Here is a 14,124-nt window from a genome sequence, read left to right as displayed (position 1 = left end):
TTCTGACAATGCAGTGCATTTGGGGGGATAATTCATAGCCTCAATCCTACCATATTCAGGATCAGACCACTGGCCTATAGCCTTAAACTGGAATAGACCAGGCAAAAGTATAAGGCGGCCATTCAAATTTGAATCTTTCTGGTTATCGCATCCGGACTTCCATGAATTTATAAGGACAACCTGGACAAATTTTAATGCATCGGAGGGGACAAGAATGGCCCTGTTCCAAAAGAAGCTGAAGTATCTCAAAGAGGAAATAAAACGATGGAATAAATCCACATTTGGCAATATTTTCAAATCAAAGGAAATCCTCAATCAAAAAATGAAGGACATTCAACAAAGAATAATTTCTAATGGCCGATCTGAGGAGTTGACACAACAGGAACAAGTCATAGAAAAGCAAATACTGGAAAGAGACCTGCAGGAAGAGACCTTGTGGAGGCAGAAGTCGAGGATCAGGTGGCTGAAGGAAGGTGAAAAGAATACAAAATTCTTTCACAAAACAACAGTCCAAAGGCGAATGATCAACCAAATCTCCTATGTTAACAATGAACAAGGAATCAAGGTTGAAAATCATGAAGGAATAGAAACGGAGTTTGTCAACTACTTTAAACATATGAATCAAGAACCAAACATCAACAGATCTGAAGCAATTGATAACATCACCAGGCACATCCCCAGAATAATTACAGAAGACCATAATACTCTTCTTCTCAAACCAATCAGTCTTCAAGAGGTAGAAACAACGGTGAATCAACTCAAGGCAGGAAAAGCGCCTGGACCAGATGGGTTCACGTCAAATTTCTTTCAGCATTTCTGGGAATTAATTAAATGGGAGGTCTGGCAGGTTGTGGAGGAATCAAGGACTCTCAGATGGATGTATCCGGCCATGAACGCAACATTTCTAGCATTAATCCCCAAATCTTCGGAATCCAATTCTCCAGATAAGTATCGGCCTATTGCCTTATGCAATATCATTTATAAAATTGTCTCTAAGGTTATTGCCCTAAGATTGAAACCCTTGCTGCCCCTTATCATCTCTCCCGAACAATCCGGGTATGTGGAAGGGCGTCAGATCACAGATGGGATCATCCTAACTCATGAAATAACGCATTCACTCAAGCAATTGAAGAAGCCAGGGATGCTACTCAAAATCGATCTATCCAAAGCATTCGATAGTATCAGCTGGGATTATTTGCAAAAAACTCTCCTTGCTTTTGGCTTCGCACCCCCATGGGTCAGATGGGTTAGCAGTCTCATTTTCTCATCTTTCTTTTCCATCCTCATCAACGAGATTCCTTCTCCCACCTTTCATCCTTCCCGGGGCATTAGGCAGGGAGACCCCTTGTCTCCCTTTCTATTTGTTATCCTCGCTGAAGGTGTGGGGCGAAGTATTAAAGCTGCTATTCTTGCGCATAAGCTCAAAGGGATTGCTGTTCACCATCTCCCAGCAGTTTCTCATCAACAATTTGTTGATGATAACATGCTTTTCGGCCACCCATCTGTTCAAGAAGCACGTTCTTTTAAATCCATCCTTGACTCTTTTTCAAAAGCATCTGGAGCCCTCATCAATAATGCCAAATCCCAAGTCTTTTTCTTTAATACCCCTCCTTATACCCAAAGAGCCATAACGCGTATTCTTGGCTTCTCTAAGGCTTCCCTTCCCTCCTCTTATCTAGGAGCTCCTCTTATCGCTTCAGCCCTCAAGCATTCCTCGTGGACAAACCTGCTCGAAAAATTAGAAGCCAGATTGCTCCTTTGGACTTACAGATCGCTTAATATGGCCAGCAGGATTGTGCTGATCAAGGCTGTTTTGCAATCCATGCCACTCTATTTATTCTCCATCTTAGCTGCGCCAAAATGGGTTCTTAAGGCCATCAAACAATTGCAGCGGAACTTCTTATGGGGCAGCTCAGGACCAAATAGAAAATGGGCTCTCATTAGATGGGAGAAGGCATGTCTTCCTAGATTGGCAGGAGGAATAGGACTCAGAGACCCAGAACAAAGTAACAAGACCATGGGAGCGAAAATATGGTGGAGGTGGCTTTCAAACTTTAACACCCCCTGGGCAAGTCTCTGGACAACAAAATATTCAAGGAACTTACCCCTGGAAGAAAGGATCAGAATGTCGGAAATCAGTAAAGGATCGCTCATATGGAACTCGGCCATTCAACATAGAGATCTCATCCAAAAACATAGCTTTTGGGAGGTGAAAGATGGTCTTACTGCCAGGTTCTGGGAAGATTCATGGCAGCAGCTACCAAATCTCAAAGATAGTATGCAAACTATTTCAGAATGGGAGATAACTCCGCAGGAGAAAATAAGCAATTTCTGGAAAGAACCGACTAACCAAGAGCAGAGAGAGTGGAAGGAAACAAGCATCATCTTACCCCGAAGCTCAAATCAAAACCAACTCTCTCTCTCCTCAGAGCTAAAAAAACGCAGGATATTAAAGCAAGCAGGAATGGACACATTGAGATGGGGTTATGAGGAGAGGGGTACCTTCACTACAAAGGAAGCCTACAGGATCATCATAAGGGACAGAATGGACAAAGATCAGATATGGAGCAAAATATGGAAACCCCCAATCTGGCCGAAGGTTTCCACCTTTCTGTGGCTTCTCTCATACAATAGAATCCTCACCTGGGACAATCTCAGAAAGCGGGGTTTTTTGGGACCTTCCATCTGCCTCAATTGCAATCAGGAAGAAGAATCAGCCCTACACCTAATGCAGACGTGCCAGATGAGCAGAAAGATATGGGAAAAGGTGGCATTTCGTTGTCAAAAGGAAGGCCGAGTACTGGGGGATATCAAAGACACAATACGCCAATGGCCTCAAGCGCCATACCAATGTAAGATCCTAAATATCCTATGGCAAACAATACCGGGATTCTTGATGTGGAATATCTGGAAGGAACGGAACCGGAGGATTTTCAAAGGTCAATCAATGACACTGGAGCAGGTATGGAAGGGAATTCATAACAATATCAGTGAAACTCTTTCCACAAAGGGCTGGTCCCAAGACGATTTCCCAAAGCAACCCCAGGAGCTAGCCATCTGGAACAATTGGCAGATAAAGATACAAGCTCAGATTTCGGTCAAGGCTAACCCAGCAAAGCACCTAACCCATAATGTAAAGTGGATGCCACCACCCATAAACGTGTTCCAACTGAATTTCGATGGCGCTTCGAAAGGCAATCCGGGTCAGACTGGTTATGGAGGCATTATTAGAGACCATCAGGGTAAACCTCACATTACCTTCTTTGGCACAATAGGTTGGAATACCAACAATGCGGCGGAACTGGAAGGTCTATGGAAAGGACTCACTCTGGCGCAGGAGGGCAATTATCTACCTCTAATTGTGGAAGGGGATTCCCAAATTCTTATAAACATGGCCTTAAAGCTCCAACAGGGTTCCCAAATACACAAGGTCAGCAGCAGCTGGAGACTGGCATCCAGATTGGAACAAGTTCAACACTGGTTGCAGGAGAATAGAGCTGTTTCCTTCAAGCATATAAAAAGGGAAGGGAACAAGCCAGCTGATTTCCTAGCTAATTTAGGGGTGGACAATGGGAAAGAGTTCTCAGCAGGCCCTCTACATGATACAGTTTCGGAGGATCAACTCTCCACCTTCCAAGCAATATTAGATAGAGACATGCTACCACAGGAAGATTCACGCCCGGATGCGGGTGGCAGCTTGATGATCGCTTGAGCTTGTTGCGTTGGGCAGCTGGCGTCATGAGGTGGCTTGCCAGGACGGCTACACTCGGTGGCTCTGCGAAGAATTAATACCTTTAAATGCTGAGGAGACGGCATTGCAGGTGGGAGATGGGTTCAAGCGAGGCGACTTTAAGCGCCCTGTACCCTGATTCGATGGGGATTGTTCAGTATGTATCCAGATTGTTCCAAGCAAAGGTCTATTTAATGGCGCATTTGATCCAGGTTTGGTATGAGCGGTATTTTGTTATGCTGTTTGATGTTAAGGGTGGAAAGGGGCCGATCTCTGGCTTTGTGAGGAGCTGCAGAGGCTTCACCTCTGTCCAGCCTGCGCTCTCTCGGCTCTCGACTGTGAAGGGGATCGGGAGGGCCCATAATTCTGTTCAGGCTTCTATTAAGGTCGTTCTGTGTGGAAGAGTTAAGGCTTTGTGTCCTGACACTCTGCCTTTTACTGTAAAGAGCTCGAGATTTCTCCTGCTCATGGCACCGAGACAAAGAGGAGTCCCGAGAAGAGGAGGTGTATGGGGGATAAGTAGACAGCAGGAGGCTCAAGCCAGAGAAATTCCACCGCTGGCCATAGTTGAGCCTCCGTCTTCTCCCTCAGAGGAGTCGGAACCTTTAGAGAGCCAAGTCCATACCTCCCGCTTCACCTTCAGGTGTAGGAGAAATCATTCTCTTGTCTCTCTCCTGATTACTGTAATTGCTACGGAGGAAGAGGAAGATTCTGCCAGCCAGGAGGAGGACGTTGGGGAGCAGGTTCAAACTAGTAATGCCCGGGAGACTGCGGAGGTTGGTAATGTTGAAGAGCCTCCTCCAGACGACGTCAATCCTGTGGAGCCGGTTCTTGGTCTGGACTCGCATCTGCAGCCGGTTCATCCACCGGATTTTCGCCTGGAAGTGACCGAAGATGCTACCATGTCTGACTGGCTTCCTCTCTCAACAGAAGTAGACAACAATGCGCAAGGTGAGCCTCCGAAGGCTTAATTCTAGTTTCTTCTCCTGTTCAATGGTCATGTTTTGGAGTTTTGGTGGGGTTTCATCTCTTTCCGCGGCGCCCAGTTTTTTGTTATTGGGTAGGGGACCTTTCAGAGTTCGTGGGGTATCCAGAACTCTGGAAACAATGGTCCTGCTACTCTCCTATGCCACAATGCTACCAGCAGCAAGCCACAAAATACATGCAATGAATCATTGGATAGTCAATTATGCTTACTGCTGTTCTTTTGAAGGGATCTCTTTTGTAAGTCAGGGGGTCACCTGCCACTGCTTCGCCCATGTTCACTTTTATGGACTCTATCTTTGTAATTCTGGTGGCCTTGTGCACCTGCTGCGTTCTTCTGACAGGGGGTGGCTTTATGCATCCTCAGAGGCTAGAGCCTCTTTGTAAATATTTTTTCATCTTTTTAATACAATAGCTTAGTCTTTACACAGAAAAAAAAAAATATTAAACATAAGGGATTAATATTGTAAAGCCAAGGTATGAAGATAAATACTATAAACCCTAAAAAATATGGTTGACCATTGTTGATTTTCATCTTGAGACAATTTGTGTCACAATTCGATGTTGGACCATGGTTGTCCATGATTCATTTTCATATTGAGAGAAACTTTGTCACAATGTAACATTTGACCATGGTTTACCATGCTAGACCATGGTTGATTTTCATATTGAGACAATCTTTGTCACAATGTGACATTGGACCATGCTTGACCATGATTGACCATGGTTGACAATGGTTGACAATGGTTGACCATGATTAATTTTCATATTGAGACAATCTTTGTCATAATGTGATGTTGGACCATGGTGGACCATGGTTGAGCAAGATTATAAACCCAAGGTATTTATATTAAACCCTAGGATTAATATTATAAACCTTATGAAAAATATTATACCCCAGGAATATGAAGCGTTAGATTAATAAACCAAATGGATTGATATTATAAACCTAGCGGATTAATATTAAATCCCCAAGGTATTAAACTTAAGGGAATAATATTAAACCGAGGGATTATTATTATAAACCCAAGGTATATAAAATTTAAGATAAATATTAGAAACCCTTAAATAAACATTGTTTACCCTGGTTGATTTTCATATTAAGATAATGCTTGTCATAATGCGATGTTGGAACATGGTTGACCATGATTTATTTTTTATATCGAGACAATCTTTGTCAGAATTCGATGTTGAACCAGGTTGACAATGGTTGATTTTCATATTGAGACAATATTTGTCACAATGTGACATTTGACCATTGTTGGCCATGATTGACCAAAGTTGACCATGATTGGTTATCACATCGAGAAAATCCTATGATAAACACTAAGATAAATATTATAAACCAAGGTATATAAACCCGATGATAAATATTATAAATTCTAAAAAAAACATGGTTTACCATGGTTGACCATGGTTTATTTAATATTGGGACAATGTTTGTGGCAATATTACATTGTGCAATGGTTGACCATGATTGATTTTCATATTGAGACAATCTTTGTCACAATGCGACGTTGGACCATGGTTAACCATCCTTGACCATGGTAGACTATGGTTGCTTTTAATATAGAGACAATCTTTGTCACAATTCATCATTGGACCCTGGTTGAACATTGATGACCAATGTTGATTTTCATATTGAGACAATCTTTGTCACAATGTGACATTGGACCACGGTTGACCATGATTGATATTGATATCAATAAAATATTCATCACAATGCGATGTTGGACCATGGTTTAACATGGTGGATTTTCATATTGAGGCAATCTTTGTCATAATGCAACGTTGGACCATGGTTGACTACCATTGATTTTCGTATCGAGAAAATCCTAGGATAAGCACTAAGATAAATATTATAAACCAAGGTATATAAAACCTATGATAAATATATTAAATGCTAAAATAAACATGGTTGACCATGGTTGGTTTACAAATTGAGAGAATCTTTGTCATAATTTGATGTTGGACCATGATTTATTTTCATATTGAGACAATCTTTGTCACCATGCGATGTTTAACCATCGTAAACCATGGTCGACCATGATTGACCATGGTTGATTTTCGAATTGAGACAATATTTCTCACAATGTCACCTTGGAACATAGTTTATTTTCAAATTGAGACAATCTTTCTCACAATGTCAACTTGGACCATGGTTGATCATGATTGATCATGGTTGATTTTCATATTGAGACAATCTTAGCCATAATATGGATGACCATGGTTAAACATGATTATAAACCCAAGGGATTTATATTAAACCCTATGAATAATATTATACCTTAGGAATATGAACCCTTAGATTAATAAACCCAAGGGAATAATAAACCCAAGGGATTATAAACCCAAGGGAATAATATTAAACCCAAGGGATTAATATTATAAACCCAAGGTATATAAACCTTACAATAAATATCATAAATCCTAAAATAAACAGGTTTACCATGTTTGATTTCCATATTGAGACAAGCTTTTCCACAATACGACATTGGACCATCGCTGACCATGGTTAGCCATGATTAATTTTCATATAAAGACAATCTTTCTCGCAATGAAACATTGGACCATGGTTGATTTTCATATTGAGACAATCTTTGTCACAATACCACATTGGAGCATGGTTGACCATGGCTGTCATAATGAAACATTGGACCATGAGACAATCTTTTTCACCATGAGACAATCCTTTTCACAATAAGACCATGGTTATTGACCATGGTTGACCATAATTAATTTTCATATTGAGATAGTCTTTATCACAATGATACATTGGACCATGGTTGACCATGGTTGATTTTCATATTAAGATAATCTTTGTCACAATGTGTTGTTGGAACATGGTTGACCATGGTTGGCCATGATTGATTTCCATATTGAGAAAATATTTGCCACAAATGCAAAGGATGATTATTATAAACCCAAAGGTTATAAACCCTAAAATAAATATTATAAATGATAAAATATACATTAAACTGTGACATTAGTATTATAAAACTCAATATTAATATTATAAATCAAAGGTATTAATATTAAAACCCCAAGGTGGGGAGGTTGGAGCGAGAGGGGTAGTAATAAACCTTGAAGAAAAGACAAAAATAAATTTTGCATGGGGACTATGCATCACCACAAACAATCAAGCTGAAGCTCTCTCTCTTTGGAAGGGTTTGAATATTAGTGTGAATAACTGTATAAAAAACTTGATTATCATTGGTGATTCTATGATGGTAATTCAAAAATGTTTGAATCTCTCCGAGAATGAGAGTTGCCTCGATGTTGAAGCCTCTTCAATCATTACCAGGATAAATTATTTATTAAAAAAGTTTGAAAAGGTTAAAATGTTCCATGTGTTGCGGGCTAACAACTAGATGGTGAATGCGCAAGCCAACGTCGGGGTGGCCTTGGAGCAAGGATCCTTAAGTATCAATCATTATATTAAAATATGTAACATTCCCTAATTTGTATTAATTTCTATAGGCCAACGCTATTTAGAAGGGGTATAGTTCTGCAACACATCAAATTGGCAGATATTAATGTTAGATCCCTGATGGCCCTCTACAATGCGTTGGGAGCTGGGGTGGTTGTTAAGGAGTTATGGAACAGGTGTGGTAGCTGTAAATCGAAGGTCATGTGTGTTGATAGGTGGGAAATGTGTTCTTGGTTATTGAACTGGTGTTTTAATATAATTCCCTTCGTGGGATGGGTAGGTACCATAACAATTCAGTCAAGGCTAGTTTTGGTGGTGGAGGCAATGGTGGGTAGCTGCTACACCATGATGCTAAGTCGATTAGCATTTATGAAGGATAAGATCGGAAGGAATGCTAAAATTAAACAAACCATTATTTATAGCAGATAGTTTTGAATGGTAAACAAAAGGATTTTGTTAATATAGGGTAGAATCGCCACAAAGATGTCTTCTTCAAGCAATGGAAGTGCTGGTGGAACAAGGTTAGGATGCTCTAGGAATGTAGAAGGTTTGGGTAATAGTTCACGCAAGCAGGTGGTAAAGAAAATTATTAAAGAGATCAATGAGAACATGGCATTTTTGTACTCCCAGTTGTCAAGACTCGACAAAGACATGGAACTACTGAAAAAGAATATGGCGAGCCTATGAATTGACATTATGAGACTACAAAAAAAGGTGGAGAAGATTGAAATTAAAGTGGAGACTACAACGATCAGGGTTTTAAAGTAAGTCTTCAGATTGAGGAACAGTTATGTCCCTAATGATGTCGATGCTGAGGACGATGTTGCTATTCAAGACTCTAAACCTGGAGTGGGCGGTGCTGAAGAATTGGCTAAGACTGTGGAAGAAGCTTCGGGAGAAACTAAACTTGGTAGCAGTGGGTAGTTGTTTCTTTTTGAGTTATATCTATGTTTTGTCAATCTATAGAATATGGTGGGGTTTTTCGGAAAGTTTACAGTATAGGATATGTACAAAGCTCATATGTAAAAAAGGATGGTAGGAATAGGGTCGTTAGTTAGTTTGAAACGATGAATATTTATCATAGATTTCTCTCGAATATTACATGGGACCTAGCCCTTATCCAGATTATCTAATGGAAATGCTCCTCATTTATTTAAAAAAAATATTAAAACGCCAAGGGATTATAAAGCAAATGGAATAACATCGAACCATGGTTGACCATGATTGACCATGATTGACGATGGGTGATGGTGGTTGACCACGGTTGATTTTCACCGACCCAAGGGATTAATATTATAAACCCAAAGGATATAAAACCTAAATTAAGTATTATAAACCATAAAATATTCATTAAGCCCTAACATTAATATTATAAACCTTAGGATTAATATTATAAAGTGAAGGGATTAATATTAAAACCCCAATGGACTATAAACCAAAGGGAATAACATGGAACCACGAGTAATACCCTCCTCCCACATCTACTGAAGCAACCAGCTAGCCGGGGTAAACATGTGACGAGAGGATACTATGATATGATTCAACCTCCTAGGTAACCTTAAGGAAATGGAATCGACAGAAACACAACACACAGACCGCCCTTAGGTGCTCAAACCCTGAGTTAACCTAGCATTTAGATGAATTAAAACCAAAGTTTCTCCCGTGACAAGGCATGTATGTGACTGTAACCCTATAATTGCTCATACAAGCTTGTCTGCCATCAACTAGAGACCCAATTTCTCAGTGATATGCCAGTGACTTTGGTATTTTAGCCACTTTTTCAGGTCCAGAGCCCAGATCATTGCCCAAAATTGAACCATCTCTTCAAATTAGTAAAATAACATGGAAATGATAGTACTAAAGAAAATACTTGTTCAAGACCTTGATTGGAACCCTACTAGCCATGACATGCATTTTTTCAAACACTTAGTAAATATGAAACCTACAGGTGTAAATAATAGATCTAAGTATGTGGATATCATAGTTATATGAGATTCTCTATGAAGCATTGTCTCCTTATCACATTAGCTTCCATTTCATCAATTACGTCAGAATACATTGATCAATCAATAACAAGTAAGAACATGAGGAAATCCATTAATGGCTATTGTCATAAAACATGTAACTAACCAGTATAATAGGGACAAAAATACCAATGAAATCATAGGCATATAAACCACATATAATCCATCATAATGCTCGTAGAAATACAAGGAGAAATAATCTTTCATTAATGATGAAAAATCCAAACCCGGGATGGGACTTCCACGTTCCACCCGACTATAGAATGGCTGAGCCAAGTCTCTCTTCATCCACTCAGCCCCATGCCATATTCCAAGCATGAATGTGGGATCTCATAGAACACATCAATCAAAACTCATCCAGAGATTCCAGGGGCCATCTACCTCAACCCATCAAACAGTGATTCCAACTCACGGTCGGACATCACAAAACCATCACCAGATCGGTCTCTATCCTAGCCATTCACGGTTGCAGAGAATTTGTTCAACCCGACTATAGGACTAGTAACTCAACCCACAATGTTTACTGGGCTCTAGTGCATTTGTCCAACCAAGGCTGTGGGACTAGTAACGCAACCCACCAAGGGCTCTAGAGCATTTGTCAAACCAAGGCTACAGGACTAGTAACTCAACCCACCAAGGGCTCCAAAGTGTTTGTCAAACCAAGGCTACAAGACTAGTAACTCAACCCAAGCTGGTCCAGGGCTCCAAATAATTTGTCCAACTAAGGCTACGGGACTAATAACTCAACCCAAGCTAAGGAAACATAAGAACCAACCAAAAACACAACAAGGAAATAAAACCACAATCACCATGGATATCCAGGAAATGGCAAGACTAGGGAATCCACTGTCAATCCAAGAAATCCTCCATGCCAATGATAGGTCACAACCAAAAATCAACATGCATATGCCATGCATGCCAAAACTAGTGAAGGAAACATACATGCAACTTGGTACCTGCAAGAAAATCAGATGTAGCTGCTGATCCTAATTCCCTCTTGCACTTTCCTCCTCTTCCTTTTCCTTCTTACTCCAAGAATCCAAGTGTGCCACACCCTCCAAGAGTGGTCCAAGAAAACTCTAAGTCTCCAAAAGTCTTGAGAGAGAGAATAATGAGAGGGAGCTCTAACACTAAGTCTTACCCACTCGTCCTTAGAAGCCTTTTTATTAATGAGGCCTCTATTTTCTTCATTTTTCATTATTTTCCTTCATTTTCCTCCTCACATGAAACCTGTGACCTTTCACCTTCCTTTTCTCATAATTTCCATTATTTTCATAAATAAAATGCCAATAAATGCCTCATGCCTTTCCAAAACCTTAGCCATTGTCTTTCCCAATTTCCTTAGCCAGAATAAACTGAATCAACACCAACTAGGATGCTTTCCCCACCATTCAACTTGAAATATGGATCCCATCATTGTGGCCTTATATATATATATATATATATATATATATATATATATATATATATATATATATATATATATATAGATATATATAGATACATGGAATTTTCATCAAGGCTATTATAGAACCCTCCCCCTTGGGGGAACATTGTCCTTAGTGTTCAATGACACCTATGACCAACAAGACTGTTGAAAACAAAACATACTACCATGGAGATTTATAACATAGCTGATTGCAGTATTTACAATGACCATTGTTGGAACATGACAAACATACCGTTTACTGGATATTTATAACACAACTCATTACAGTATTTACAATAACCAAATATACACATACACATTTTCTTCAACCAACAAATAACTATACTGTCTATGGAGATTTACAAATATATCTAGATACAAAATTTACAATAATATATGCATATAGACATTTTCTCAATCAACAAATAAAAAAATACGATGCTTGAATCTGCAGCAATGGAATCCAGAAGCTCACACCTCCACCCTTGAAGAAATACAAGGATTCACCTCCTTTCCAGGAAGTTCAGAATCCACTGCAAAATTAAATGTGCATCCAATGTCTAGTGCTATAATCCTGTGCCACTTGTCTTCTTAGTGAACAGTTATTGGTTCATTGTTCTAGGGCACATTCCCAATGTGCATCTGATTCCGTTTGGAAATTCTAATAACCAAAAAAATCCATCCCTCGCCTTCCCTTCTCTACTACACAGTCCCTCAAGAAATCCAATCATCCCCTTCCATGTAGTCACACACCTTCCAAGTTTCGCTGGCACCCCCATCCCGGGAAATCCATCTCTTTGCAAAGCTTCCTCGTATCAGAAGATACAAAAAGCAAGGCATATCCCTACCTCAAAAGTATCATATCGGTCATAACATGATCATGGAAATCAATGGACACTATCGGGTAGCAGTGTCCGATAATGGCCCTATTCCCGAAGTGCTTTACTATCGTATTGTTGCATTTTCCAATTCCTTTTGTTGTTGCAAATTATTGTAGTCGATTTCAATCACCCAACAGATCATGTTCATGCATTCTTGTACCAAGAACATAACTTCCATTATATTTAAAATAAATTGACGTAACGTCAAATCATACCTCTTTGGTAGTTGTTGATAAGGTATATTTGCACTTATGTTTGCTTCCTGTTACAATAAGTCAAACTAGCATATTTGACCAAATCATCATGATTAAACGTATCGAATCAGGTTAGCTCCAAATATAACCATCACAGATCAAAATCATAAATCACATGTAACCATCATAAACCAGAATCATAGATCAAATGTAATTATCATAAACCAGAATCATAAATCACATGCATAATAAAACTAAAGTAAAATACTAATACTTATCCTTTAATCAAGCATTAGCTTCTACCTTTGTCTTTATTCTATATGCACTCTGGATCGGTTGCCACACCCGACAAACACCTAGTTCCTTATCCTCAACCAGGTGCACATGTACATAATGTGCATCACACACATATGACCACACACGACATACAACTCCATGCAATACATGCACCTACACCTAACATACAACACATACACCTACACCTACTGTATATAATATAATACATACACCTACATCCAGTGCATAACATAATACATGCACCTACACCTAGCGTACAAAACAACACAACACATCTATACCATATGTACAACACCACACAATACATGCACCTACACAATGCACACACCTAGTACCACATGCCCTCAACACAACATGTATGACATGCACCAATACCATATGTACAACATGTACATAGTACAACCTATACATTGCGCCACCTGCACAATGTGTGCACAACAACACATGTACATGACACCACCTTCACAATGTGTACACAATGCCACATGTAAACTACACCACTTGTACAACGTGTACATAGTACCACATGTACATAGTACCACATGCATGACATGTACGCAACATGACATGTACACAATGGAACTTGTCCAACATGTACACAATACTACATGCACACAACACCACTTTTACAATCATGCACACCACACCATATGTAAATAGCACCAAATGTACAACATGCACACAACATCACTTGTACAACCATGCACACTGCACCATATGTACATAGCACCAAATGTACAACATGCACACAACACATGTACATAACACTACATATCCAACATGTACATGGCATCATCTGTACACAACACTACATATCCAACACACGCATAGCACCATATGCATACAACACCGCATATCCATCATGCACACAATACAATATGTACACAACACGATATATCCAACATGTACATAGCATCATATATACCCAACACTGAGTATGAAACATTCATACAACACTATTTGTACTAACACCCTATACATAACATTTCATAAACAACATGTACACACACTGTATATACACAATATTGCATGCACACATTGTCACAGAAGAAACATGTACAACATATACAACATATGCATAACAATAGTTCCACACAACCAAACCACACTGTCTCTATCAAGTAACCTTGCTTCTAGTGTCTCTCTGCCATCCAT

The 14,124-nt window shown here is 39.6% G+C and overlaps 1 protein-coding gene across 1 annotated transcript; it reads left to right on the top strand.

The window, feature by feature from the left end:
- The first annotated feature begins 214 nt into the window (after nucleotides 1-214).
- LOC149235668 (uncharacterized) lies at nucleotides 215-3,712 on the top strand. The gene has a single exon (XM_089368626.1). The coding sequence runs from the start codon at nucleotides 215-217 to the stop codon at nucleotides 3,710-3,712; it is 3,498 nt and encodes a 1,165-aa protein (XP_089224752.1).
- The last annotated feature ends 10,412 nt before the right edge of the window (nucleotides 3,713-14,124 follow it).

The sequence above is a fragment of the Pinus tabuliformis genome, chromosome 8, assembly GCF_031772625.1.
Source record: "Pinus tabuliformis cultivar Carrire ecotype Pingquan chromosome 8, CPIR1, whole genome shotgun sequence".
NCBI lineage: Eukaryota > Viridiplantae > Streptophyta > Pinopsida > Pinales > Pinaceae > Pinus > Pinus tabuliformis.
Note: the sequence above shows the minus strand (reverse complement) of the source record. Positions and strands in the feature narration are given on the sequence as shown.